We start from the raw sequence: 26,469 nt of genomic DNA, 5'->3' as shown, positions 1-26,469 counted from the left end.
GGACCCCAACCCCGCCAGGAGCAGGAGAACCCCACCCTTAACTGGGGGCCTCATGTGCAACCTTTGATTCATTCCAGCAGCCTAGATTTCATGATGATAGGCACCCTAAAAATATACCCTTCCTCAGTCCCCCGCTCCTCATATCAGGCCTAGTGAGAGGCTGGTGCAATATGTCTGCAACATTCCCCTCCAGAAGTGGCTGCATTCCAAGGCTAAGTGTAATGGGGGGGGTTCTGCCCCTTTTAAGGCTGACAGGCCTGTTCCAAGGCAGGGCCTATTAAGGACAAATGTTTGGGATGTGGTAGGGCTATCAGGTGCAGCTGCGAAGGGCTCAGGCTATTCCTACAAAGGCTGAAAGAGCTGCCTTGAGGGGCAGAGCTCCATGGAGGAGGTTGGCTGGAGCAGGGTGCTTCCGGGAAGCTGGCCCCTAGGAGGACTGGAGCAGCGTGTTTTTTGTGTTACTTTGTGAGTTTTCTGCTTCAGTAACAAATAAAACCCAAATGGAAAGGGCTTGCTCCACCCGCCAACAGGGTGAGAAGACGGGATCCCCGGCCATCAGAAGCCGAGCAGTGACATTGGAGCTCCTTCCTGGGTCCTCCCAGGGCCTGTGTCAAATGCTGAGGGCTCCACAGGGGCGGCCTGCCGTGAGGTTTTGACATCCTATTAAGGTGCCCGTGTACAAAACTGGATGAGTGGTTTGTAACGCACTTGTGAGAGCCTTCCCAATGAAAGGCACCACTTAACCCATCAGATCTGGAACAGGCCCTGCTTGTCAATATCGCTTCCAGTTCTAGCCAGTGGTTTCAACCAGTGCCTTAATCTATGTGTAACCACCCTCAGGCAGGCTGGAAGGTGGGACCTCTGGAGTTTAGTGCGAGCGGTTCTACAGTTTGAGCTGAAAGTCGGCTGGCGCTTGGCTTAGGCTGCAAAGGACACTTGTTCTTTCTCTGTGAAATGGCCTAGTTGCCACAACATGGAGCAGTGGGCCACACAGGTATGTGGGTTACACATGCGCTCGCTGTAAACACTCCCATGAAGGAATCTCTTTTTTACAGCCTTATTAAGACCAAGGACGACTGTTCATGCAGCCGCTCACATCGGCATGCAAGCGGGAACGCATGTGATCCGCTATTTGTTAGTTTCCAGCTTTAAAGTCTGCATCAGTCATTCCAGAACCTAGGAGCAATGCCACGGACCCAAGTGCTCAGTCCCACGTCACAAGTAACAAACCTGTTGAGGGTCACAAAAATTGCATAGCACAAGTATTGTCGGCTCAAGCGAGGTAATAGATCGCTTTGGACAAGAAAGACCCTGGGGTAATGGGGATCTGTTCGGCAATCAAATAAAAGGCTAAATGTATCTAACAACTGCTTCACCCAGGGCTTGTCTACACGTATGGTTAGATCAACCTACCAGAGATCGATCTCTGGTGGGGAGGGGGTTGATGTAGCTGGTCTAGTAAGGACACACCAAATTGACTGCTTCTTGTGCTTCCGTTGATGCTGGCACGCCACAGGATCGTGAGGAGTAAGGTAAGTCAATGGGTGAGGTTCTCCCATCCACTCCTGGCAGTAGGGACACAGCAGTAAGTTGAAATAAGTGACAGAGACTCCAGCTATGCTATTCACAGAGCTGGAGTTGAGTAACTTAGTTCACCTTTCCCTCCCCAGCATAGACCTACTCTAAAAATCAGAAGGAAAGCCAGTCTTATGGTCAAGCCATAGGACTGGGAGTTAGGCGATCTGGTTCTATCCCTGACTCTTCCACAGTGTGTGATGGCTGTGTGCCTCAGTTTCACCACCTGTAAAATGGAGTTAAAATCCTTCTGCCTCCAATAGAGGAGGTGAGGGTTAATTAGTGCTTGGGGATCTGGAGAGGCAAGCTGCTCCAGAAGTGCAAATTATTATATTGTCTCATGTAATTTGCAGAAAAAAATGGGCATTGCCACGTGCCTGCATGATGATATTATCACAATGCACTGAAAGTCTGATTCAAATTGCAGCATGATCACTCAAACTTTCCAGCACAGGTTCTAAAAATAAGGAGCAAGGGAATTGTTTTCAGCTGGGGGGGTGGAGGAGAAACTGTTGTATCCGCTCAAAACTAAGCTTCTAAATATAATCCAGCACTCAGCGATTTTGATGGTAGGATTCCATTTGACTCAGGCAAAATTCATGCTGGGCTGTTACCTGTGTTTTTATTATATTTCCTGTGGCTCTAGAAGTGACTTGCAGAGAAGAATCTGTATAGTGTGCGCAGCAGACTGCTGTTGTTTAGAAATAAATCTGATGTCCCCTATGTGCAACATGTCTTCAGAGTCTTTAACGAGCAATTAACTGAATGGCCATGCTTCTCTGGGTCACGGTGTCATACTCATCTAGAGCCAAAATTTAAGCGTTTTTGCAGAAAAATAAGAAACTTCTCCTCTGAGCTTTGTGGGAAATCGTTTGAATAGAAAAGAGGCGCAAAATGTCCAGGATAAATCCAGACACATTACAACTCATTCCCGGGGTAAAATGTTTCCTTTTTCATCATGCATTTAAAAAAAAAAAACCTAGGAGGCCAGATCCTTAGCTGGTTCAGAAAAGCGGTGCTCCACTGATTTCAATGTCAAATTTATATCAGCTGAAATTCTAGTCCTGAAACACAATTCAGTTGGGTGTACCATAGAATATTAGAACTGGGGTCAAGTCCAACCCCTGCACTCATGACAGGACCAAGCATCATCTCTAGACCAGCCCTGACAGGTGTTTGCCTAACTTGCTCTTAAAGATCTCCAATGATTCCACAATCACCATGAGCAATTTATTCCAATGCTTGACCACCCTGACAGGAAGTTTTTCCAAATGTCCAACCTAAACCTCCCTTGCCGCAGTTTGAGCCCATTGCTTCTTGTCCTGTCCGCAGAGGGTAAGGAGAACAAGTTTTGTCCCTCCTCCTTGTAACACCCTTTTAGTTATTTGCAAGCTGTTATGTCTCCTCTCAGTCTTCTGTTTTCTAGACTAAATGAAGCCAGTTCTTTCAGCCTTGACTCACAGGTCATGTTTTCCAGACCTTGAACCACTCTTGTTGCTCTGCTCTGGACCTCCTCCAATGTGACCGTGCCCTTCTTGAAATGTGGCACCCAGAACGGAACACAAAACTCCAGCTGAGGCCTAATCAGCACAAGGTAGAGCAGAAGAATTACACTTTGTCCCATTCCTCATGCAGACGTCCCCAGCACGAGTTCACATTGCTCCAGGGAGTCCCTATAGACTGCTGGCTCCAGTCCCTATGGCCCATGACAATGGCTGCCTGTTGGGTGCGGCTCCTCCCAGCGGCGCGGCAATGTCATTTCTCCAGCGGTGCAGCTCCATGACCCCCAAACTCCTGTTTATTCCCATTCCCAGCTCTGGCCAGCTGGGGTTATCTCAGGCAAGTCACAGCCCCCGCTCCACAGCTCTGCCCTCTGTACAGGGGGAGTAAGGAGACCTTTGGAAAGCACTTGGAGATCTGCCAGTGAAAACCCTGCGTCAGGCCCACGGTTGGGTGGTGGGGAAACAAGAGGGGTAGTTGTGCAGGGGGCTGGTGTTTCAAAGGGGCCCAGGTACAGGGGCCCGCACAGAGGCCACTGTGAAGATCATTCATGGTCATTGGCTTCTGACCAATGTTCCCAGTAAGCCGAGAACTTGGGCAGCCGCCCAGGAGAGATTTGCTTAGCTGATTAGCAGAGTGCCCATGGCCGCCCACAGCCGGCAGCGTGTGTTTCTATTGGGGGTGCACATCCGCACATGCCTCAGTGCACATAAAATTTATTCCACCCAGGTATCAAAAATCAGAGGGAACCCTGCTTCTCACACCCATTTTCCCTTCCCTAGCACCTGCCCAATGCCCCTTGTAGGCAATCTGAAATTTAGCCACTGGGCCACCACCACCAGGCCACAGGCAAATCATAGTCCTGGTTTCCAGGGGTGGGCCCAATGCACAATGTTATCAACCTGCTTCTTCCCAATGTTTTCTGTCTCCCTTTCTGGCAAACCCCAGCAGGGACAGGGCCATGCCACGCTCTGCTGGGCAGCCTGGCCTTGGGCAATACCCCATGCAGCACTGAGACCCACATCCAGAAGGGTTTGGAGCAGGTGCCAAGCTGCTGGTGCACAAACATTGGCTGCATCTTACCAAATACAGCTCGGTGTTTGCAACTTTGCAGTGCTACCCATGAGCTGTATTTAATTGATCCACGTGAGCTATAAACAAACACCCACACGGCTAATGCGGTAACAGCTAGCCTTGCAATAAAGCAAAATAGCCAGGTATTATTCTAAAAGAGCGTTGATAACTATCACTGATATGCAATTATTTTCCCCTCCAGAAATACCTGACTTTTTCCGTAATGTCACATCTATTCAGTACCTCTCAGCCACCGCTCAAACCCCACAGAACTCCTGGCAAACTTTCCCTTTTAAGTAACCTCTCTGTAAGGAGCCAGTCGGTGCATGACCAAAATGTCTCCATGGGCATGATTGTTGATCGACCATTTTAATGTGCATTTTTAAATGGGAGTTTTAACTTTTTGTGCATTGCAACAGCACGGTGCAGCACCAGCTGAAAACAGTCAGCTGTGCTGATTAATAACAATAATAATTAGTAACCCTGCAGTTAAACCCGGAGCTGTTCCATCAAAGTCAAAGGACTCTCTCCAACTTCTACACGAGATCAGAATTTGCCTTTTCAGATCATCCCTTCTGAGGTAGTAGCAACCAAAAACAGGTGAAACCCCAGGATTTTTGCTACATTTGGAAAACTAAAAACTAAGCAGAAAGTTCTTCCTAAGCCATGACCAAGGCATGTTTTCTGGAATCCTTGGATAACAGTAATACATGAAGGGCTCAGGGCCACAACCGTTTGTGGCACATTTTTTCCCATAAGACACTGGCACAGAAACACAGAGTGCAAGGGAGCAGCAGGAACTGTGGGATAGGCGCCCACAGTGTACTGCTGACACAGTCAAGCCTAGCAGAGTCAATGGGGACACGCACTCTTGATTACAAAATCAAGTGGTATAAAGTTGAGGATGGTGAAAGAAAAAAAGAAAGAAAGCGAGCAAGCAATTAAAAGTTTTTGCAAAGTTTGAGAACACTTTTATTTTGAAATTTGCAAGAAGGATTTTTCAAACGTTTCCATGGGAGGGGGGGTTCAACAAAATTTTACAGTACAGAACATTTAAATTTCTCAATTCTTCCCTCACCTGCTGTTCCTATTCTCATCACTCCTCTCCTTGTTTCACTTGGCCTCTGAAAGACAGCAAAAAAAGCAAGCAATTTATAGTGAAAAATGAAAACAAAACAAAAAATGTCAGCTTTCATCAAATAGGAGAAAAATTTTCAGAAAACAAACTTTTTTTAAAGGCCATTTTTCAGCAACAAAAACTGAAAAATCGTATTCAGTTCAAACATACAAACAGATGAATGGTTACAAGGATAATACTATGCTAGGCTTCTATAATAGTCACGATGATGATGAAATATTTCTGTACTGTCCCGGGGACCCTTCCCACACACAGTAACCACCCCATGAAGCCCTGTCATTGGGTGAGTGAGTGCCTGCCTTTCTGTAGGTCCCCCAGTAAAGAAAGGGTAAAACATGCAAAGTCTTCAAGGGACCTTACCCACCCTCCTGGCACTGCCAGGAGTCTCAGGGAGATGGATCCGGCCAGAAGCCCTCCGCGAAATTGTTCAATTGTTACTAACAAGCCATCCTGTGGCCCTTAAAGACTCACTAAGGTAAAAACTGAGCTGCAAACAGACTCCAGGGTTCACATAGCAGGAAGGTTGGGGGTGGTCCCCGGATTCTGTTTCTCCGCTACATTTCCATCTGAGGAAGTGGGCTTTTCCCCACGAAAGCTCCTGACCTAATATATATGTGGGTCTCTCAGGTGTCACAGGATTGCTTGTTACTTGTGAAAGTGCCGACTGCCACGGCTCCCCCTCTGGGACTTAGTCCCATTCTTGGGAGCACGTTCTTCTGCCCTCATTTCCACGGGCTTCGCATCAGGCCTAAAAATACCCCAGGCTATTTTTTAAGACGCGTCAATATCGAGCCACCTTGGGAGACCACTAAAAAGGGCAGCCGCTGTCAGAGCTGAGGGGCAGCTCTGCACTGCACATGACTACAACATTCCACACCCCTCTCCCTGTAGCACTCTTCCCTGGCCAGGGAAAGGGAAACGTCCTGAACCAGGCAGAGGAAGATCGCAGCGGGGAGCTGGAGACAAGCTCCAGGACCCAGGAGTGGTGCACACAGCCGCCAGAGAAGACTGTGGGTGCTGGGCAGAGGGCCCCCAGTGAGAGACAGTAACGGAGCCTCAACCCTTTGAAGTGCAACTCTTTCAGCGTCTGTACCTTGGACACCTGCACCCTTTCCGACCAGCCCGTCTGCAAGTCCTTCCTTTAGCCAGGTGTCTGAGAGATCGTTAGGACCCACCAGAGCGAGCGCCTATGCTGCTTGTCTCTGAGCTGCTGTAAAATGGGCATTTTAGTGGTCCCCTGCAGGGTTCCCTGTAAGCTGAGCGCTTGGGCAGCCGTCCAGCAGAGTCAGGTGCTGCCCAGCTGATTAACACAGCGCCCACAGCCAGCAGCGTGTGTTTCTACTGGTGGTGCACATTCCCACATGCCTCGGTGCACAGAACAAAATTTATTCTGTGCCTGGCTGAAAAAATTAGAGTGAAACCTGGTCCCCTGAGTTACAGAGGAGCCCCAGTGGGGACAGCCATTCCTGCATTCCTTTGAGCTCCCAAACGGGACCTGGGCAGACTTGACAATACACTCCAGGAAAAAGAAATCTTCAGCCCTCTAAGTCTCCTTTTTTTCAGTTTAAATTGGAGCCACTGACTGCAGGTCTGATCAGATGGGAGCAGCAGCAGCTGGGGCAGGAACAGGAAATGGTTAATAGTGTTTGCAAATAAAGGAACACAAGGCCTGGGTGCTTTTCAACTCTTACTCAGAAGTTAAGAGGGTTTGTGCGGCTGATTTGCATGCAGCCCAGGGGAGCCTGCCGGGAAAGAGGGCCAGGCTGCTCGGAGCACAGCAGCAAAGAAGGAGCAGCAGGCGCCAGCGGCGCTGTTATATTTTAAAGGTGTAAACACCAAATACACTGCATGATTTTGTATGACAAGAATCAGGTGGTGCCAATGAACGGAGCTGTTTTCTGTCTTGGCCCAGCAGTGAGTCCACAGGACAGCAACAGCATGAGTTAGTCCTGAGCTGTTCTGTAACTGCACCTAAAGGTGACAACCAAGCCTGAGCTGCAGCGCGCAGGAGGCTGCGCACAGGAGACAGTGGTTTCCCCAGTCAGCTTGCAATCTACACCGACAAGCCAGACAAAGGAAGGAGCTTTAGGTCCATTTGACTTACCAGAGGCCCAGCCCCAGGACGTGCTGGGTACGTCTGCTGAAGCAGGGAGCAACCCTCTCTGCCCAATGTGACAGATGAGCACTGGAGGGTGTGGAGCTGAGTGGACCTGGCAGCGTGCACAGGCCAGCCCTACGACCCACCAGGATCTGAGCTTGGGTGGCTAGCGCAAGTCCCCGCCGGAGCTGCAGTGTTCACGCTGCCATTGTTAGCATGCTGGCATGGCTGTCTGGGCTGGGAGACGCACTCTCAGTTCCAGTGTAGACATACATTAAGTGACACGCCCAAGGTCACAGTGCATGTCTGTGGCACAGCCACAACCCTCCTTGGGTCCCCATGTAATTAATGTGTTAACCCCCAAACCAGGCCCTTTTCTACCTTTCTCTGGCCTGCAGGTGCTCCGCAAACTGTAGCCCTGCACCTTCTCCCCTGACTCCTGGGAACTCCAACACAGCCTTTTCCTCCCTTGGAAGTCCCTCAGCCGCTTCTGTAAAAGGCTCAGGATTTGGTTTCTGGGTTCAGTAAGTCAGCCACCTCCGGGGGAAAGAGCAGCAGCTGGTCAGAACACAGTGCACAGCGTGGTAAGGGACAGGGGAGCAAAGCAGACTTCCATCACTTAAAAATTACATGGGGATTATTAACACCACTGCAGGGCAGATGTATCTGGCTAGCCCGCCCCACTAAATGCTGGGCATCCTTTACTCACACCTATCCTATGTTCCAAACTGAGGGCCCTCCCCTGGAAGCTTTATTTAGGCAAGTAATCCAACCACTCCTGTAAGGCCCACTTGTGCGATCAGGGCTGTAAGACGGGGCCCTAACAAGATCCTTCCTCTAACGTGATTGAGGTTTATAACCGTCCAATCCCTCCTGTAAAGCGGCTGGTCGTGAGGTTCTGATGAGCGCAGCCTTGGGGCAGGCTGCTTCCTCTGTTGGGTTTGTGGTGATCGAAAGGGTTTCAGATGCGTAGTGTGTGGTCTGTATGCATAAGGGAAGGTGGCCTAGCTGCGAGAACAGAGCCCTGGAAAGGCAGGCCCAGGGGGTTTAATGGGGGCACTGCCAGAAACTGTCACAGGCACTTGGCCTGTGCTCAGAAACCTCCCGTGGCTGCTCAGCAATGGTGTGATTGCTCCATGCTGGAGGTCAGGGTCATTGTTATGCTTTGTATTGCATCTAGCTCAGTCATTCTCAAATTGCCCAGACAACTGTGTCCCTTTCAGGGGTCTGAGTCATCCTGGGTGCATCCAAATTTCACCTCGCTTAGCAACTGCTTGCTTCCAAAACCCACCATAAACCAAGAAAAGTGTCACAGCACACTTGTGCTGAAAAATGGCTCCCTCGCTCCTTTTTTACTCTACAATGATACACTAAAGCAAGGAGAAGATCATAAGTATTCCTCCATTTTGCTGGGTAGCACTATGTATAAAGCAGTAGAAACCTGTCATTATCCGTATGACGTTTCAGTCGGTACTGACATTGCTGGCGCTTTTTATGGAGCCTGTTGGGAAAATACCTAGATGAGTTGATGTACCACCCTGGAAGACCTCGGTGTACCCCTGGGGATACAAGGACACCTGGCTGAGAACCACTGACCTAGCACAACAGGATGCAGAGCTTATAGGCACAGCCACAGCCATCTGTTTGCAAGGTGAGAATGAAAACTGTCCTGACAGTAAGAGCTGTTTGGCTGTGGACTTGTCTCCCTCGGGAAGCTGTAACTAACTATCACCGAGGGCATTTCAGACTGGTCTAGAGCAGTGTTTCTTAAACTTTTTGAGACCATGGAACACCAAACAGTCATATTTTTTGTGCAGGACACTTATGAAAATCTTCTTAAAATAAATTGTTGTCAGACCAAAAAAACACCAAACAGCAACATATGGTGCCAAGCCAAAAGAAAGTCGTTTAATCGGGTCTCATAGGGGTGAAGAAGCAACATTGTGTCCGGTTTTAATAACAGAAAATCTGGATCATTGCTGTATTTTTCCAGACACTTCCAGCACACCTGGGAGTTGTTCACGGAGCCCCAGCATGCTGCGGAACTCAGTTTCAGAAGCGCTGGCCTAGACCAACTGCGATGCCCAAAATAATTCCTTTGGGCTGTACTATATCAGGCTTGCGTGTAGCCCCAAGCCAAGCACTCCTGGAAAGGCTGGGAAGAATCCAGCTGGGCATTTTTGGAGGGATCGACTTGGAACCAATGCGTGGACAAAGGCTGTTGCCAAATCTGTCAACCAATCTGTTGACAAAGGCGCACAAAGGCTGTTGCCAGGCTGCAGATGACAGCTACCTGCACACCCTCTCAGAGGTACACGGGGGCCAGGCCACTCCCAGCTTTTGAGGCCTCTCGCCTTAAAAAAATAAAAAATGACGACACAGGAAAACAGAAGAAGGCACCAAAAAAAGAGTGAGGCGTCATTTGACTATTAATAATCCAGAGCCTTTTTCTGTGCAAATGCACCAAGATTTGAGGGACGCCCATAGAAACAAGCTGCAAAACTTACCAAATACCAAAAAATTAACAAGCATCTACATCTGAGGCCTGCTCTTTGCTTAAGGCCAGGGCCAAACAGCCCTTCCCCACCTGCCTCACCACCACACACACACATAGATTGGCCCTGCATAGTCAGCAGTAGTAGAAATCAGGCCCTGTGCTCCAAGAAAGAGTCTGCTTAGCTTCACCGTACACCCTATCTGATGAGCGAGTGGAAAAATATCTATAGGGTCTGCGGTACAAGACCCACAACCTAAAAAAGAGCAGCAGGAGTGCTTCTGTACACTACCCAGGTTATTACTATATATTTGCAGACACAGACCATAGAAATGGTAGCCTGGGAGGACTCCTGAAAAGCCCACCCTCCTGGGCCCAGCAGAACCAAGAGAATTTAGACCATCCCTGACACATGTCGGTGCAGCCCGTTCTTAAAAGCCTCTAGCAATGGGGATTGCACAACCTGCTTTGATTGTCTATTCTAGTGCCTACCCTGTGCCTTGGTAACTCCTTCAGGAGTCTCACCCTTGTGGAAGAGCCTGAGCCTGTATTTTTACAAGGGATCAGATGCTTCCATCTTTTGCTGCAAGAGACAAAAAGGTAATTAGTCATTGTTTGAAAAGGAAAGGCGTGGGTTTGAATGGGAGATATCAGATTGTACAGGCAGATGTCAAGCACAGGCTGCCCAGCACGCACAAAATACACCAACCATGCACGACAAGATACTGGAAAAAACAACCCGTCCCTGCCATTCAACCTGAACGGTGGCAGGGAACTTCCCACGGCGAAGGAATCCGCAGCGTTTGGAAAGTGTAAACCGTGAGGCAGAAAAATTAAACCCCTGGCCAGGGTCCCTCTCATTTTTTCCATCCGTAGACGGAATGAATTTTGTGATGCACACTGAGGCATAAGCAGCTGCGCACGACTCATAGAAACACACACTGCCGGCTGTGGGTGGCCGTGGGCGCTCTGCTCACCAGCTGGGTGGCACCTGGATCTCTCCAGGCTGGGCACCCAAGCACTCAGCTTCCAGGGAGCACCACACAGGGCCTTCCATTCATGGCAGCCTCTCACCGTGGGGACTAGGGGAGCTGTACCGCCATGACACCAAAGTCTTATCCAGTCACCCCTTTTTGTAAGAGTCAGCATGTCAATGTCCCCAGTGACCTGGCTAAACCCCAAGCCGGGTAATGTATTTGGCTTTCTTAAAATCCCTCCGCGGCTTCAGCTGGAGACAGTTTCACCTCCTACCCTCAACCGCCGTTCAACACCAGTGCAGCGCTACCTCCCAGAGGTGGCTGAATGTCAGCAATTACCAAACCCACCAGACCCCACCAGAGGGCGAGTGGCAGCCCTGCACCCGCCAGCCGCCGGCCCGATCCAGTCGACTCGAGAGAAACCAAAAAGGAAGCAGGAAGTCAGCTTCTCAGAAGACGCTATTGTCAGAAGCTCGGCTGTTCGCCAGCCTCCTCTGGGACACCTGCAAGGAGCCCCTGATCGAAAGCAACCGTGAGCACAAGAAAGGAAACATCTCCGCATGACAAACCGGGCTGTGACACTGGCCTGTCTGGCACGAGGGCTGACTGGAAAGAATGTGCAGAAAGGGCATGAATGCAAGGGCACAAGTCCTGGACCCCGGCCTGGAGACGAAGCCAGGTGCAGGGTGGCCGTAGACTTGGCTACCTCTCCACACCCTGCTGGGGAAGAGGACAGTTGTGTTCCTCTCTGGCCATATCCCAGTTACTGAGGCTGCAGGAGGTTGTGGGGGATATGGTCCGGTTAGAGATAAGAGCAATGACTAGCTGGACCATGGTGACAACGTGCACTGCAGATCTGGGTCTATCTGCATCTTCTGGTGGCCTCTGGCATGGCAAGGTGGAGCATGCAGCAGCAGGTCTCAACAACGACACTCTAATCAGACATAATTGGGTCGCACCAGCCCTTGTCCCCCACTTCCTGTTCTCTTCTCCCCACTCAAATCTGCCACGGAACCTGGGCACCCTTTGGAGGCATTTCACATCAAATGAGACAGCCCAGTGGGCCTGCGGGGAGAGTGTAACTGCAGGAAATAATCATTGAATCTGAGAATACTAGAACTGGAAGGGACCTCGAGAGGTCATCAGTTCCAGTCCCCTGTCCTCATGGCAGCACCGAGCACCACCTAGGTCGGTTATTCTCAGCCTGGGGTCTGTGGACCCCTGGGGGTCTGTGAGGGTAATTGCAGGGGGGCAGTGAAAAAAATAAAAAATAAACAAAAATCATCATAGAAAATAATTTTAATAAATTACGAAGTTACAATCAATTATTACTTTTAAATATCTTCCAACAATGGTATTAATGTCCAACCTAGCCCTCCCTTGCTGCAATTTCAGACCATTGCTCCTTGTCCTGTCCTCAGGGGCTAAGGAGAACAATTTTTCTCCCTCCTCCTTTCCACGCCCTTGTAACCCTGCATGGGAGGGAATGGGTCAGAAGGACACAAGCTAATAAATCTCTTCGTATGATTTTCTCATTCCATGGGCTGCTCCCAATGCTTGTGAATACATTTTGCACATGTCCTGCTTCTTGAAGTTCTTGCTTCTAGCCTCAGAAGTCCTGAGCCAAAGGGGAAATACAAAGGCCTATGAGTATCTCAGCAGAGTCCTATCTCGCACCATCATCACCTCTGCCACATTCACTTCCCCTAGCATAAAAATAATCAAATGATTCATTCTTTTAAAAGAAAGTAGCGCGGAGCTGTTAAAAAACAACAACAACAACAAAACCGTTCCGCTAAGGTATCATAGGGCTCTGCATTTCCAGTAAAACAGAGACAAATATGTGTTGGGAGGAGGAGGTGCGATGGAAAAGTGGGCTCCTCGTTATCATGGCGCGTTACTTCATTTCCACATGACTTCTGAGCAGGCTCACCCTGTGAAGCTGAACCAGCCCCAACGAATGGAGCTCCGATTGCTTTCCTCCATGCCCGGCTGTGCCTCGGAGTCAGAACAGGGAAAAGGAACAGGGAAGGAAAAGCAGCTGCCATGAAGCATCTGGGGGGTCAAAAGCGGGAAACAGGCAGAAAGGCTTCTGCTAGGAAGTCATTGACTCCAGTTTCCTCCACGGGTTCTGGAACCTCAGCTCAACCATCTTGTCCTAGACACACCCTCTGACCCAGAGCTGGGAACTTCGAGCCACTTAGGCCAACATTCTGGGACCCAGCTGGCCTAAAATTCAATCCGTCTGCAGGGCCCAAGGGTGAACATTTGCATCGAAACGTACTGGGGGAAAATGGAAAGGAAGATGCCGTAAATGGACACATGGCAGAACCTGGAGACATAAGAGTCTGCAGAACGATGTGGCCATACTCACTGTCCTGTCCTGTTCGCACTGAAAGCTGACTCCTTTTGGGGATTCGGGCTCACGCAGGTTCCAATGATAGGTAGGACCTTCCGGGCAGACCCTTCAAAAGTCATATTATTGGTGAGCTGTTTCCAAGACAGCCTTGGTCTAGAACAAGGGTCTCAAACTCAATTTGCCTTAGGACCAGTGGCAGGACTCAAACCCTTCTAGTGGGCCAGCAGGCAGCCCTCTCTAGCAGGGCTCTGAGGCTGTGCCCCCCTGTGCCTACCCCCTCACCAGTGCATCCCACAGCCCCCCGCCTGTCATTCCCAAGCAATTTAAGACCCTTCTTCTCCACCACCGATACCGCAGCCAAGTCAGAGCAGCTTCCAGCGGTCGTCTGTGTCACTCTCTGGCACATCCCTGTGCCCTGGGAGAGATGCGTGCAGAGCCATCCCATCCATAGGGTGTTTCGGCACAGCCACCCTGAGCCCCACACTTTGGCAGCTGCTGCAACTATTGTGTGGCTGGGATGGTCCCCCACGCTCAGCTTACCCTGCAGGGCCCTAGCACAGCAGCAAGGGTTGGGCTGCAGGGAAGCAGAGGTACACCACAGCCTGCTGCACTCCACTGCCTTTTCTCAGGCTCAGGGGGAGGGGACGAGGGAAGGGATGCGATGGAGGGGGACAGCAGAGATGGAGCAGGGGCTGGGTGTGGGGGAAGCGTAAGGACATCCTCCCAGGGCAGAAGGGAATCTAGTGCCAGCATATGTGTGGGGGCTGGACTGTGGCACTGCTTGGGCTGCTGATGGCCCCCGGGTCTGAGTCCAGGACCCTGGTCTGGAATATTTTCTACCAGACAATGGCTCAGGTTTGTTTCTTAGAAACCTGATCTTGCAAAGGGCTGAGCATTGTAAGTGCCTGTGGAAGTAAGTGAGCGCTAAAATGTTCAGCAGCTGGGGGCTCAGGCCCTAAGGCAGGGGTCAGCAACCCCCAGCACGGATGCCAAGAGTAGCACACGCACCCATTTGCATCAGCAAACAAGGAGGGAGCTCAGCCCCACCCCTCCTTCCCCATCCAGCTGGGAGCTTGTCCAAAGCCAGGCAGCCAGTGGATTAACCAAAGACCAGCTAATGCCACCAACCACCACCTAAGCGGGAAAGCTCGGCCTCTTCCGTTATGACTTAATGAAGCTGCTGTAAGTAGCACTGTGTCAGTGACTTTACAAAGCATCACCGGCGCTCGGACCATACACAGAGGTCAAAAGGTCCAGTTTTGGCACTCTGCTTTGGAATGGTTGCTGACCCCAGGCTAAGGTCTGTAGATCCTCTGTGTATGGACTGTTCAGACACCCTGCCATGTATCCCACTTGGTTTTGATGGCTCTAGCTCATTTAAGGTATTATAGTTATCCTTATAGTTCCAGTACCCCATGTTTCATGCGTAGAGGGAAAGCAGAGAAATCCCCCGCCCACCATCTCTACTTCCTAGTACCTAGGTCTCCTGACTCCCAGGCAGACTCTCTATCTACTAGGCAACATTGCCTTCCCTATGCACGTCCACGTACTCCTGTGACAAAGTGGGGATTATGGAGATTTTATCCTCCTTGTGTTGCATGTGTTCTCTACTGCCCTGTAGCAACCCGTGCGTGTGTGCCTCAGTTTCCCTAGGTAGTGCACTAATACCTACACGATGATGGTAGTTTGGGGTGTGATAGCTTCTCACACACACACAATGGCCATGCCCTTCATAAGCTGAGCCTGGGAGGGGGGTGTGGCCAGTTGACACCTTTTGCCAGGAAGCAGAACAAAGCCAGAGGAGAAGCCTGGCTGGTTTGGTTTGGGCTGCTGGGAGTGAGGCAGTCTTGGCTGTCCTGGGAGGTTGCGGGGAGGCCAAGGCCCTGGCTCTGGCCCCCTCTAGGGTCCTCTCCCCAGATGGGTTGTACTGACTGCTGGCTCGTGTGTTGCAATCCTTCTGCACTGTTCCGGTTGCCTGATAACCTGCTGTTCTCCCGGCTGGCTGAGTCTCAGATCTGACTGTGGATGGGGGTGCAGGGCCCAGTGGCACCCCCACACCTCAGTAACAACGTCCCACATATCCTCCCAGCCCCCTGATCGAGCAGGGAAAGTGATCTCGTAGACCCACTTCCCAGACGACAAAACGTGAAGCACAGTGAGCAGATGAGGTTGGGAAGGCCAGTCAGTCAGCAGGGCAGCACCTGACTCTTGGGCACCAGCCCAAGTGCTCAGCTGGCAAGGAACACTGGTCCTGACTTACAGCCCTGGGCTCAGTCCAGTAGGGTGTGCTGACTGCCTTCCTCCTCCCCCCTCTCCATTCCTGATCAATAATGACTTGGTGAGGGGAAAACAGGCTGATGCACAAAATGCACAGTGACTCCTCCTAGTGATGGGACGAGATACAGGTTTCTGATCTGCCAGATCGTCATTTCCAGGTGGTGCTTCACACTGCAGTGGGTGGTGGGAAAAAGCTGAGTGGGTGTTTTGCATGTGAATCTGTTTTGCAGCTCCACTGCAGCTCCCCAAAACCCACCTGGCTGTGAGACTGTGCCTCTGCAGGAGCTATTTCTGACTTCTTTATCATGGCTCACAGGCTAGAACAAAGGCTGCCGGGATTGTTCGGTTTCTTTTTAAGGCCCCACATTTCCCTACTGTCTTTCATCCCACCTGATCCCATAGCAAAGGGCTCACTTCATCAACCACAGAGGCACCCCCCTCACTGGATGGAACAGGGGCAGCTGCTTTACAGATCATAGCTGTTTAGGACAGGAATAAAGAATAACACACCTAGGCCTTGTCTACACTAAGAAACAAAGTCGATCCTAGATACCAAATCGACATATCATGATCGATTTTGTTCCCTAGTGTAGATGGGGGCTCTTCAGGCTCACGCCAACGTCTCGTGCTCCATGCAGCAGCGTGGACAACCAAGGACAATGACCAAGCCCGGAGAGATCGATTTTGCTGCGTCTTCCCAGAGAATCAATCTTGGTGCGTCGAACCCACAGTAAGTATAGACACACCCCTAGTGGAAATTGCAGCAGGAACTTATATCTGCAACGGGCTGAGCAACGGGATGTTTAGTGGTCACCAGCGCCACTTGGTGTTTGTTCACAAGTGGGCCCTTCACCCTGAACCCTCATCTCTCCTTTTAAATGAACGTCATCGCCACAAAACGTGTCACAGGAGCAGATCTCTTACCAATGCCCCATCATAGAATCATAGAACACTAGGACCGGAAGGGGCCTCGAGAGGCCATCGAGTCCAGTCCCCTGCCCCGATGGCAGGACCGACCACTATCTACACCATCCCTGATAGACATCTATCTAATCTGTTCTTAAATATCTCCAGCGAGGGAGATTCCACAACCTCCCCTGGCAACTTATTCCAGTACTTGACCAGCCTGAGAGTTAGGAACTTTTTCCTAATGTCCAACCTAAACTTCCCTTACTGCAGCTTAAGTCCATTGCCTCTTGTTCTCTCCTCAGAGGCCAAGAAGAACAAGTTTTCTCCCTCCTCCCTATGACACCCTTTAAGATATCTGAAAACCGCTATCATGTCCCCCTTCAATCTTCTTTTTTCCAAGCTAAACAAGCCCAATTCTTTCAGCCTTTCTTCATAAGTCATGTTCTCCAGACCTTTTATCATTCTAGTTGCTCTTCTCTGGACCTTCTCAACTTTCTCCACATCTTTCTTGAATTGGGGTGCCCAGCACTGGACACAATATTCCAGCTGAGGCCTAACCAGTGCAGAGTAGAGCGGTAGAATGATTTCTCGTGTCTTGTTCACAACACACCTGCTAATGCATCCCAGAATCATGTTTGCTTTTTTTGCAACAGCATCACACTGTTGACTCATATTTAACTTGTGATCTACTAGAACCCCTAGATCCCTTTCTGCTGTACTCCTTCCTAGACAGTCTTTTCCCATTCTGTATGTGTGAAACAGATTATTCCTTCCTAAGTGCAGCACCTTACATTTATCTTTATTAAACTTCATCCTGTTTACTTCAGACCATTTCTCCAATTTATCTAGATCGTTCTGAATTTTGACCCTATCCTCCAAGGTAGTTGCAACCCCTCCCAGCTTGGTATCATCTGCAAACTTAATAAGTGTACTTTCTATGCCAATATCCAAATTATTAATGAAGATATTGAACAGAACTGGTCCCAAAACAGACCCCTGCGGAACCCCACTTGTTATGCTTTTCCAGCAGGATTGAGCACCATTAACAACTACTCTCTGGGTACGATTAGCCAGCCAGTTATGCACCCACCTTATTGCAGCCCCATTTAAGTTGGACTTGCCTAGTTTGTCGATAAGAATATTATGCGAGACCGTATCAAATGCTTTACTAAAGTCTAGGTATACCACATCCACTGCTTCTCCCTTACCTACGAGTCTCGTTATTGTGTCAAAAAAAGCTATCAGGTTGGTTTGATATGATTTGTTTTTTTACAAAACCATGCTGGCTGTTCCCTATCACTTTACGACCTTCCAAGTGCTTGCAGATGACTTCCTTAACTACCTGCTCCATTACCTTTCCTGGCACAGAAGTTAAGCTGACTGGCCTGTAATTTCCTGGGTTGTTCTTATTCCCCTTTTTGTAGATGGGCACTATATTTGCCCTCTTCCAGTCTTCTGGAATCTCTCGTGTCTCCCATGACTTTCCAAAAATGAGAGCTAACGGCTCAGCTACCTCTTCTATCAGCTCCTTGAGGATTCTAGGATGCATTTCATCAGGCCCTGGTGACTTGCAGACATCTAATTTTTCCAAATGGTTTTTAACTTGTTCTTTTTTTATTTCAAAAACTAACTCTACCCCTTTTCTACCAGCATTCACTATGTCAGGCATTCCTTCAGACTTCTCTGTGAAGACCGAAACAAAGAAGTCATTAAGCATCTCTGCCATTTCCAAGTTCCCCGTTACTGTTTCTCCCTCCTCACTGAGCAATGGCCCTACCCTGTCCTTGGTCCTCCTCTTGTTTCTAATATATTTGTAAAAGGCCTTCTTGTTACCCTTTATGCCTGTAGCTAGTTGGAGCTCATTTTGTGCCTTAGCCTTTCTAATTTTACTCCTGCATTCCTGTGTTATTTGCCTATGTTCATTCTTTGTAATTTGTCCTAGTTTCCATTTTTTATAGGATTCCTTTTTTAGTTTGAGATCATGCAAAGAGCCTAATGCAGTTTGTTGCTCTTCCCTAAATGCCTCCCAGCTCACGGTAAGCTGCCACGCATGAGCGTAACCCAGAAAGGAAACCCTGTCGGTAGAGGGCATCTTTCCACAGCATGGACATGGAGGCCCCCAGCCCAGATGTGCACGCTCCCCCAGCCCCCAGGCATGTCCCCTATCCAAATATAGTCTCCTCTGTGCCTTGGGCACACACCCACTCCAGATGTGCACCCTCTCCCCTGACCTGGACACACACCCCCACACACTCCAGAGGTGCACCCTTTCCCCTGACCTGGGCACACACCCCCACCCACTCCAGATGTGCACCCTCTCCCCTGACCTGGACGCACACCCCCACCCACTCCAGATGTCCACCCTCTCCCCTGACCTGGACGCACACCCCCACCCACTCCAGATGTGCACCCTCTCCCCTGACCTCGACGCACGCCCCCACCCACTCCAGATGTGCACCCTCTCCCCTGACCTGGGCGCACGCCCCCACCCACTCCAGAGGTGCACCCTCTCCCCTGACCTGGGCGCACGCCCCCACCCACTCCAGAGGTGCACCCTCTCCCCTGACCTGGACGCACGCCCCCACCCACTCCAGATGTGCACCCTCTCCCCTGACCTGGACGCACGCCCCCACCCACTCCAGATGTGCACCCTCTCCCCTGACCTGGGCGCACGCCCCCACCCACTCCAGATGTGCACCCTCTCCCCTGACCTGGGCGCACGCCCCCACCCACTCCAGATGTGCACCCTCTCCCCTGACCTGGACGCACGCCCCCACCCACTCCAGAGGTGCACCCTCTCCCCTGACCTGGACGCACGCCCCCCACCCTCCATCCAGAGGTGTCCCTATGCCCCGCCCCCGCGGCCGGGCGCGTGCCCCACGCACGCGGAGGAGCGGAGCGCGCCGGGCCCCTGTCACGTGCCGAGCTCGGAGAGTCCGGAAGCGGAAGTAAGCGGCGGTGGCGGCAGGGGTGGGGCCGGTTGCTGTGGTAACGACGCGCGGGCCATGGCCCTGGCCACGGGGGAGTCGGAGGGCCTGCCGAGCTCCGGGAACACGTACAGCCTGCGGCCGGCGTTCCAGCACAAGTGAGCGGCCCCGGCCCCGGCCCCGGCCCCGGCGGGTGGAGGGAGTGGCTGGGGGGGATAGAGCGGGTGCTTGCGGGGCCCGGGGGACGGAGTGCGGTGCTTGCGGGGGGGCGGCGAGCAGCCCGGCGGTGCGTGGTGGCTGGGGGGCCCTGGGAAGTGGGGCAGCAGCAGGGGCAGCTCCGGGAGGGGGGTGAGAGGAGACGAGACGTGCTGGGAGCTCCGGGGTGAGTGGTCCTGAGCACGGGCAGGGTGAGGTGGGAGATGGGGGCGGAGGCTGAGGAGGTTCCGGGACCGAGTGCGAAGCTCAGCCGGGGAACGGGAGAAGTTACCTCGGGGGGTTGTGGGGTCTCTGCCGTGGGAGATTTCCAGGAGCAGGTTAAGGGAGCCCGCTACCAGCGCGAGCTCGATTCGGGGCCCGCAACCCCCAGCAACGTGCCGAGAGCGGCACGCGAGCCAGTTTTCATTACGTGCTGGGACTGTGCTTCAGAAAGGCTGCTGAGCCCTGCCCTCGGCGGCGCTGAGCCTGGGCTGGATGCCCTCTCGAGGCTCCTTCCACTGCTGTCGCTCTAAGTGCGGAGGGAAGGTTTGGAGTTCTGCTCGCCCGCCGGCGAAGGCACAGGCACTGGAGTCATGGCATAACAGGGAGGCGGGATGAGCTGGGGGTAGCATGGGAAGGGACCATTACGGGATGCATAAGAAGCATCGAGTGCCTGGTCTGGTTTTTCTGACTGTCACAGGGTGCAACCCGCCTGGTACAATCCCCGTGGCCAGACATAAAAATCCACTCCCCCAAAAAGCAGGCAGCCACCTGGTAACACCAGGTAGGGGCCAATAAATTCTGAGGCAACCTGCTTCTGCACTTTTTTTCTGTCTCCTCCCTTTAGGAGAAGAGAATAGGTTTTTCTTTTTCTGCTGACGAAGAAATAAAAATTCTGGCTTATAAATCTTCAGCTCTGTCCCTTCCCCCATCTGGCTCCCTGAACAACGTTTTTATGAGGCTCAGAAAAAGGGAGGTGGACATTGCCCCACAGGTCTGACCCTTCAGTACTATGCGGGGAAGAGTAGGTATAAGCAGACAGTTATTGCCAACCACAGAGTGGAAGGGCATGATCTCATATTTCTTTGTCTTTCTATCTTACTAGAATTTACAGTGGGTGAACGTGTACAATTTTGCAAGGCTGGTTAACTAGCTTCTACTTTTCTTGCATTTTTCATGCCTTTCCACCTGCCGAGAATGAAAGGTGATTTTTTCCCCCCAAAAATAGCTAAATACCTGTCATCCTATACTGTGAACTTTCTGAGATTTAGGATTTTTTTTCCCATTAGATTCCGATCTTCTACAGTAAAAGAATGCATCCATGCAATACTGAAAGAGACTCTAGCCAATGTGCAGTACAACCCAGAGGAAACACCACAGCTCACACAGTCCTTATCAGAGACAATTAAAGATGGACTGAAAGGTAATGAGTCTTCGTGGGGAAACTGCCTCTTTTCTTACTGAATTTGCTCTTTTCCTTTTACAAGTATTGAGTCTCTCCTCTGGTCACTGATGACTGACCGCAACACAATATCATGTAATAAACTAGTATAACAATGTACACAGAGCTTTACAGATTGGTCTCAGCCCGAGGATCTTAACATTTAATTCAGATAAATATGACTACTTACACATCCACTGGTGAGAGAGATCATATAAGGAGGTATCATGGAAGGAGCAGAACGCATGGAGCATGGAAGAAAGTGCATAGCTGAGAAAACGCAGTCAAGTAATACTTTAAAGACTAACAAAATAATTTATTAAGTGAGCTTTCGTGGGACAGACCCACTTCTTCAGACCATAGCCAGACCAGAACAGACTCAATATTTAAGGCAGAGAGAACCAAAAACAGTAATCGAGGTTGACAAATCAGAAAAAAAATATATCAAGGTGAGCAAATCAGAGAGCAGAGGGGGGGGGAAGTCAAGAATTAGATTAAACCAAGTATGCAAAAGAGTCCCTATAGTGTCCCAGAAAATTTGCATCCCGGTTCAAACCACGTGTTAATGTGTCAGATTTGAATATGAAAGAGAGTTCAGCAGTCTCTCTTTCCAAAGCAGAGTGAAAATTCTTCTTCAGTAAGACGCAGACTCTTAAGTCATTAACAGAATGGCCCACTCCATTAAAATGTAGATTAATTGGTGTGTGGATCAGGAGTGTTTGATGTCTGTTTTGTGCCCACTAACTCTTTGTCTGAGAGAGTTTGAAGTCTATCCAATATACAAAGCATCTGGGCATTGCTGGCACATGATGGCTGAGAGTTGTAGAGAGAGAAGGACCTGATTCTGACCTCACGTCCATAAATGGAATCACTTTTGATTTAGCCTGATATAAATTAGGTTAGACTCAGGTCCAAAGGGATCACACTGGGAAGCAAGCTCAATGCTAGCCACTGAGGGAGAGGACCAGTATGAGAACAAGGAGTGAGAGGAAGGTGAAGCAAGAGGGTTGGGTCATGACATGGGGATATACTGCTGGCACGTTGCAGTATGGCAGTGTTGTTTCAGAACATTGCTTTGCATATTTTGGATTCCAGAAGTTACTTCAGGGGCCATTAAATGTTTCTCATGTCTACTTCTGGAATAACCACACTGATGAGAGTCCGCATTATCAGTGACTTCAGCGTCATTTTGGAATAGGGTTTTACTCCCTCTGCTGCCTGTTTTTGCAGCAAGAGAAACAAAAGGCCATGCATTCCTGCATTAACAGTGTGCTTTTAGACCTCCCTTACAGAGCTGCTAATTTTAAAAGAGATTATATAGCATACATATTTGGATGTTGAGTTAATATATCCAGTACCTGATTTCAGTGCTTTATAAATATGTGCATAGTACCCTGTGGGAGCAATGGCCCAATACAGCTTACAGGATTCTTTGCTGTCACCTTGAATAAAGAATTATGCTGATATTATCAGATCCAGCATGTCACGCTTCATCTTGCAGCTGAGATACAGTTGGAGAGTAACATGCTGGCATTTTGTTTTATTTGAAGCAAATTTTCTTTTGGCTGTTGCATTTCTGGCAAATTGCCAGTTTCACCCACTGTACTAAATTGAGTATCACCTATGGCTGGAGAGTACCCCGTACTGTTTTTTTGGAACAGAACCAGGCACCTTTGTAGTCATCCAGCTCAGATCTATGCATGGTCTTGAGAGGCCCCTAGTACTAAGACAGGAATATTAAAGATGCTAGTAACACGTGGCAGAAACAGCAGTAAAGTTCTTCAAAATTAGAAAAATTTCAGAATAATTCAGATTACCTAAAACTTCTGGCCTCACTTCTACTCTGACCCTTTTGTTTCAGTTGGTTTATTCGAATCCTGGAAAGTTGTCTAATTGGTATGGCTGGTGTTTAATATAGCTGCCTGAGAGTCTTTCTTCTCCTTGGCCTGTGTTTCAAAAGTGCTCAGCACCTGCAGCTTCCATTTATTTGAACAGGATTTTAGCATTTATGAAAGTGAAGCTATTAGACAGCTTGTGCTCTGTATTTATTGAATGTATTTCATTTTCCTCCATTAAAACTAAGAGTTTCTAGTTACAAAATAAATAGCTCTGTCCTTTTGTCCTATCTGGGTGTAAAGCAATCTTGTACTCTCCCGGTTTATAACTGTTGATTTTTCTCCCTCTTACTCTGCAGAAAAGGGATTTCATCGATATAAAATGGTGGTACAGGTTGTGATTGGAGAACAGAGAGGCGAAGGAGTGAAGTAAGTATTGTGCATTGCAGGCGTCTTGCTTTCGTCATCCTCAGCAAGACTTAATACCCCTTGCTCTTAACTATCCGAGACGGGCAAGCGTTATGCAAGACATCAGACTAGATAAATACCATGGTGATTCTGGACTTGAAAAATAGCTGACTTCACGGTTCTCTGTGCTGTAGTTAGGAAAGCAAAACAATTCCTATCCTCTTGTTAGGCAGCAGTTTACTAACAGCCAGATTTTCAAAGTGCTCACCTCCCTTTTAGACCAACTGTGGCCTAAGCATGTGGAGTTTCAAAAGAGCTCAGAATCCAACATGTACGTTTCTCTTGAAAATCTGACCTCAATTGTGGGTGCTGAGCCTTGAAAATATGGCCACAGATGCTGGCGATCAGACAAGAATTCTTACATGCTGACATAGAAAGATTGTGGCTTCCACTAGTGCTGAGCTAAGAAAAGAACTGACAGTAAACAGCCCCGGAAGTAGACAAACACAGCATATACAGATTATCTTCAGTATCTGTGTGCTCCACAATAAGATAAATGCAACAGATAAGGGTAATCAGACCTCTTCCTCCCTTGTGTAAGACAATTAGAGGTCAGGAAAGAATGCGTCTTTGCTGAACTTCATGACATCATACATTTGGTGAGGTACAATGCATGTGTGGTGATGGTCCCTTCCTCTGAAACATCTCTGTGTTGGTCGCTGTCCGAGGCTGGGTACCAAGCTCAATGGACTAATGATGTAATCCAATCTGATGAATCTTGTGTTGTTGCGCAGGCCCTACTGGTGCTGCTGCCCAAGTGCCCAAGGTTTCCAGTGGCGGGGGGCAATGCCACCCCTCACCCCCACCCCCCCCACCCCATACTACAGCCGTGTTAGAAAGTGCAGGGCAGGGCCCCTTGCTCCTTCTCCTTTTCTAACATTATTGTCCCATCCCACTGCCCCACACGCACTTCTAGAAAGGTCCAGCACCTTCAACTTGTTGTATAAATGACTGGAGAAAATTCTCTAGTCCATTATGCAGGAGGTTGGACTAGATTATCATAATGGTTCATTCTGGTCTTAAAATCTGTGATCTTAAGTTCTTTGCCATGGAGTATAAAGTTGGTTCACTCTGCTATTACTGACCTATGCAGTGTTCAATATGGGGAAATTGCAAGTAACCCTGACTGTCTGATGAAACATTAACTTCGCCCAGCACAAAGACATATTCCCAACTCCAAAAGCACTGTTAATGTTCTTTAAAGGAAAATACTCTTAATTTTCAGGGGAAGTTAGCAGTGACCAGATATTAGCATCTCAGTTCACCTCACAGGTGTACTGTGTTAATGGCTTTGTCCTGAATCATTTGTTTAGCATGGCTGCACGATGTTTCTGGGATGCTGACACTGACAACTATGCACAGGATGTTTTTATGAATGTGAGTATTTCCAATTTTTCCAGGGAAAATTGAATGCATTTATTTTGTGTTTGCATATAGAGAGAGTTTATGATCATAGGGTGTGGAGTTGATTCATTCACCTCTAGGCCATTTGTTAATATGAAATACCACAAAAATAATAATAAATATCAGTAGTAGAAGTGGCATTTGTATAGGCCCAATTCAGCCGTCTTTCCCTATTCAGTAAAGGACTTCCTGATGATACTATTATACTAAGATCTTATACAGTGTTTTACTTCCAGGATCTCAAAGCACTTTATAAAGGAGGTAGGCATCCTTATCTCCACTTCACAGCTAGGAAAACAGAAGCACGGGGAGGCAAAATTATCTAAGGCCAGGTATAATGCTTTGCTGGTTGGAATACAGGACTGGAAACCAGAATATCCTGAGCTTTCCAACTGACTTTCCTCTGATCTTGAACTAGTCACTGAATCCCACTTCAAAATGAGGATAATGTTTGGGTGGGGAGCTAAGAATGTTTTAAAGTATTATGAAGAAGAAAAGCATGACTCACATACTAAGTATTTTAAACAGTTAAAAGTGAATGAGGTACTAAAACAACGTCTCCTGCAAAACTCGAACATTTGTTGTTTCTTTTGTAACCATTTAGTGAGACTTTGAGTGAATGCCCACAAGTTTCATTAGCAACATGCAAGCATCCACAGGCAGAATTTGGCCCTTCATGTGAAGTCTGTTTGTAACACGGTATAGCTGCAGCATTAGGATTTCTAAGTTTTTAGTGGATAATAAATTGAATTTAAAATAAAAACAAAAATTTGATTGTCAAGTTGTTTTGGCCTTTTTTTTTCCCTAAGTTCTGTACTAGATTTTCTTTACATCAAATTATGGATATAATAACAAATTAATCTTTCAGCAGATGAATTCATCTGCCACAAACAGGCTGCTCTACATAGCAAAAAGTTCCTTTAACTTTAGTTGAGCTTCAGTGTGACCATTTGTTGGAGTGAGAGGAGCATACTTTTGTTAAAACTAACATGTTTCTATATTATTTTCTCAGGACAGCCTGTTCTGTGTGGTAGCTGCATTTGGCTGTTTCTACTACTGATGTCATGGAAGCCTGGAGAAAAGAACTAGAGTAATTTTAGAGAGAATTTCTAGTTTGGTTGGTTTTTTCGTGTAATTTATACTTAGGAAGCATGTACTTATGGTTTCTTAAAGTATCAGAATTGCAATTATACAAAGCACATTCACTGTATCTCTCTTAAACTAACATGTCCACAATTTCCTCCTCTTTCCTGCTTGCATAATTATAGATTTGTACTATATTGTGATCCTTCTGTTCTTTTATTCATCCTTCCTACTTTGTACAGAATGAATGGTATTAATTCCTAGGGATCAGGTATAGTGCCTTAAAAGAACTAGATTGCTTTTATTAATAGTGACTTGTTTCCACAATGTAATAAATATTTGAGTGATAGATGTGTAATAAATACAAATGTATACATTTCCCATCTCTGTCCCTCCCTGTGTATCTGTTTCTCTCTCTGCTGGTGTTAGTACCTATTCCCACCACACCACCAAATATGCCAGCCTTGAATACAGGTTCTTCTTCCACAAAATGTCTCTATGCTTCCTGCTATGGCTAGAGTGCGCCTTCCTGAGCTGGGCCGGGAGTCTACTGTTTTGTCGTCTTGTTAATCACTCCTCAAAATCACCTATGGCTGTGATTCCTTTAAGAAACCGCTGCTTAACCTACCTAACATTTTAATTGGCCAGTCTGGGAGAGTTGATATTTAGGAAGAAAAGCCATTAAAATGATCCAGAGCCCTTACACTGGACTTAT

General features: G+C 48.7%; 1 protein-coding gene across 1 annotated transcript; it reads left to right on the top strand.

The window, feature by feature from the left end:
- The first annotated feature begins 19,359 nt into the window (after positions 1 to 19,359).
- DYNLT2B (dynein light chain Tctex-type 2B) lies at positions 19,360 to 26,137 on the top strand. The gene is made up of 5 exons (XM_075004283.1): positions 19,360 to 19,486; positions 20,813 to 20,946; positions 23,159 to 23,228; positions 24,581 to 24,644; positions 25,684 to 26,137. Exons 1-5 carry the CDS (start codon positions 19,407 to 19,409, stop codon positions 25,729 to 25,731), a joined length of 396 nt encoding a protein of 131 aa, XP_074860384.1. The 5' UTR covers positions 19,360 to 19,406; the 3' UTR covers positions 25,732 to 26,137.
- Positions 26,138 to 26,469: the final 332 nt, after the last annotated feature.

This window comes from Carettochelys insculpta, chromosome 10 (assembly GCF_033958435.1).
Source record: "Carettochelys insculpta isolate YL-2023 chromosome 10, ASM3395843v1, whole genome shotgun sequence".
Taxonomy (NCBI): domain Eukaryota; kingdom Metazoa; phylum Chordata; order Testudines; family Carettochelyidae; genus Carettochelys; species Carettochelys insculpta.
Note: the sequence above shows the minus strand (reverse complement) of the source record. Positions and strands in the feature narration are given on the sequence as shown.

Excerpts from the sequence above, each read along its gene's own strand:
- DYNLT2B (XM_075004283.1), top strand. The coding sequence starts at position 19,407 with ATGGCCCTGGCCACGGGGGAGTCGGAGGGCCTGCCGAGCTCCGGGAAC. Across the intron at positions 19,487-20,812 it reads CGGCCGGCGTTCCAGCACAA|ATTCCGATCTTCTACAGTAA; the intron begins GTGAGCGGCCCC and ends TTTTCCCATTAG. Across the intron at positions 23,229-24,580 it reads CAGAGAGGCGAAGGAGTGAA|CATGGCTGCACGATGTTTCT; the intron begins GTAAGTATTGTG and ends TCATTTGTTTAG.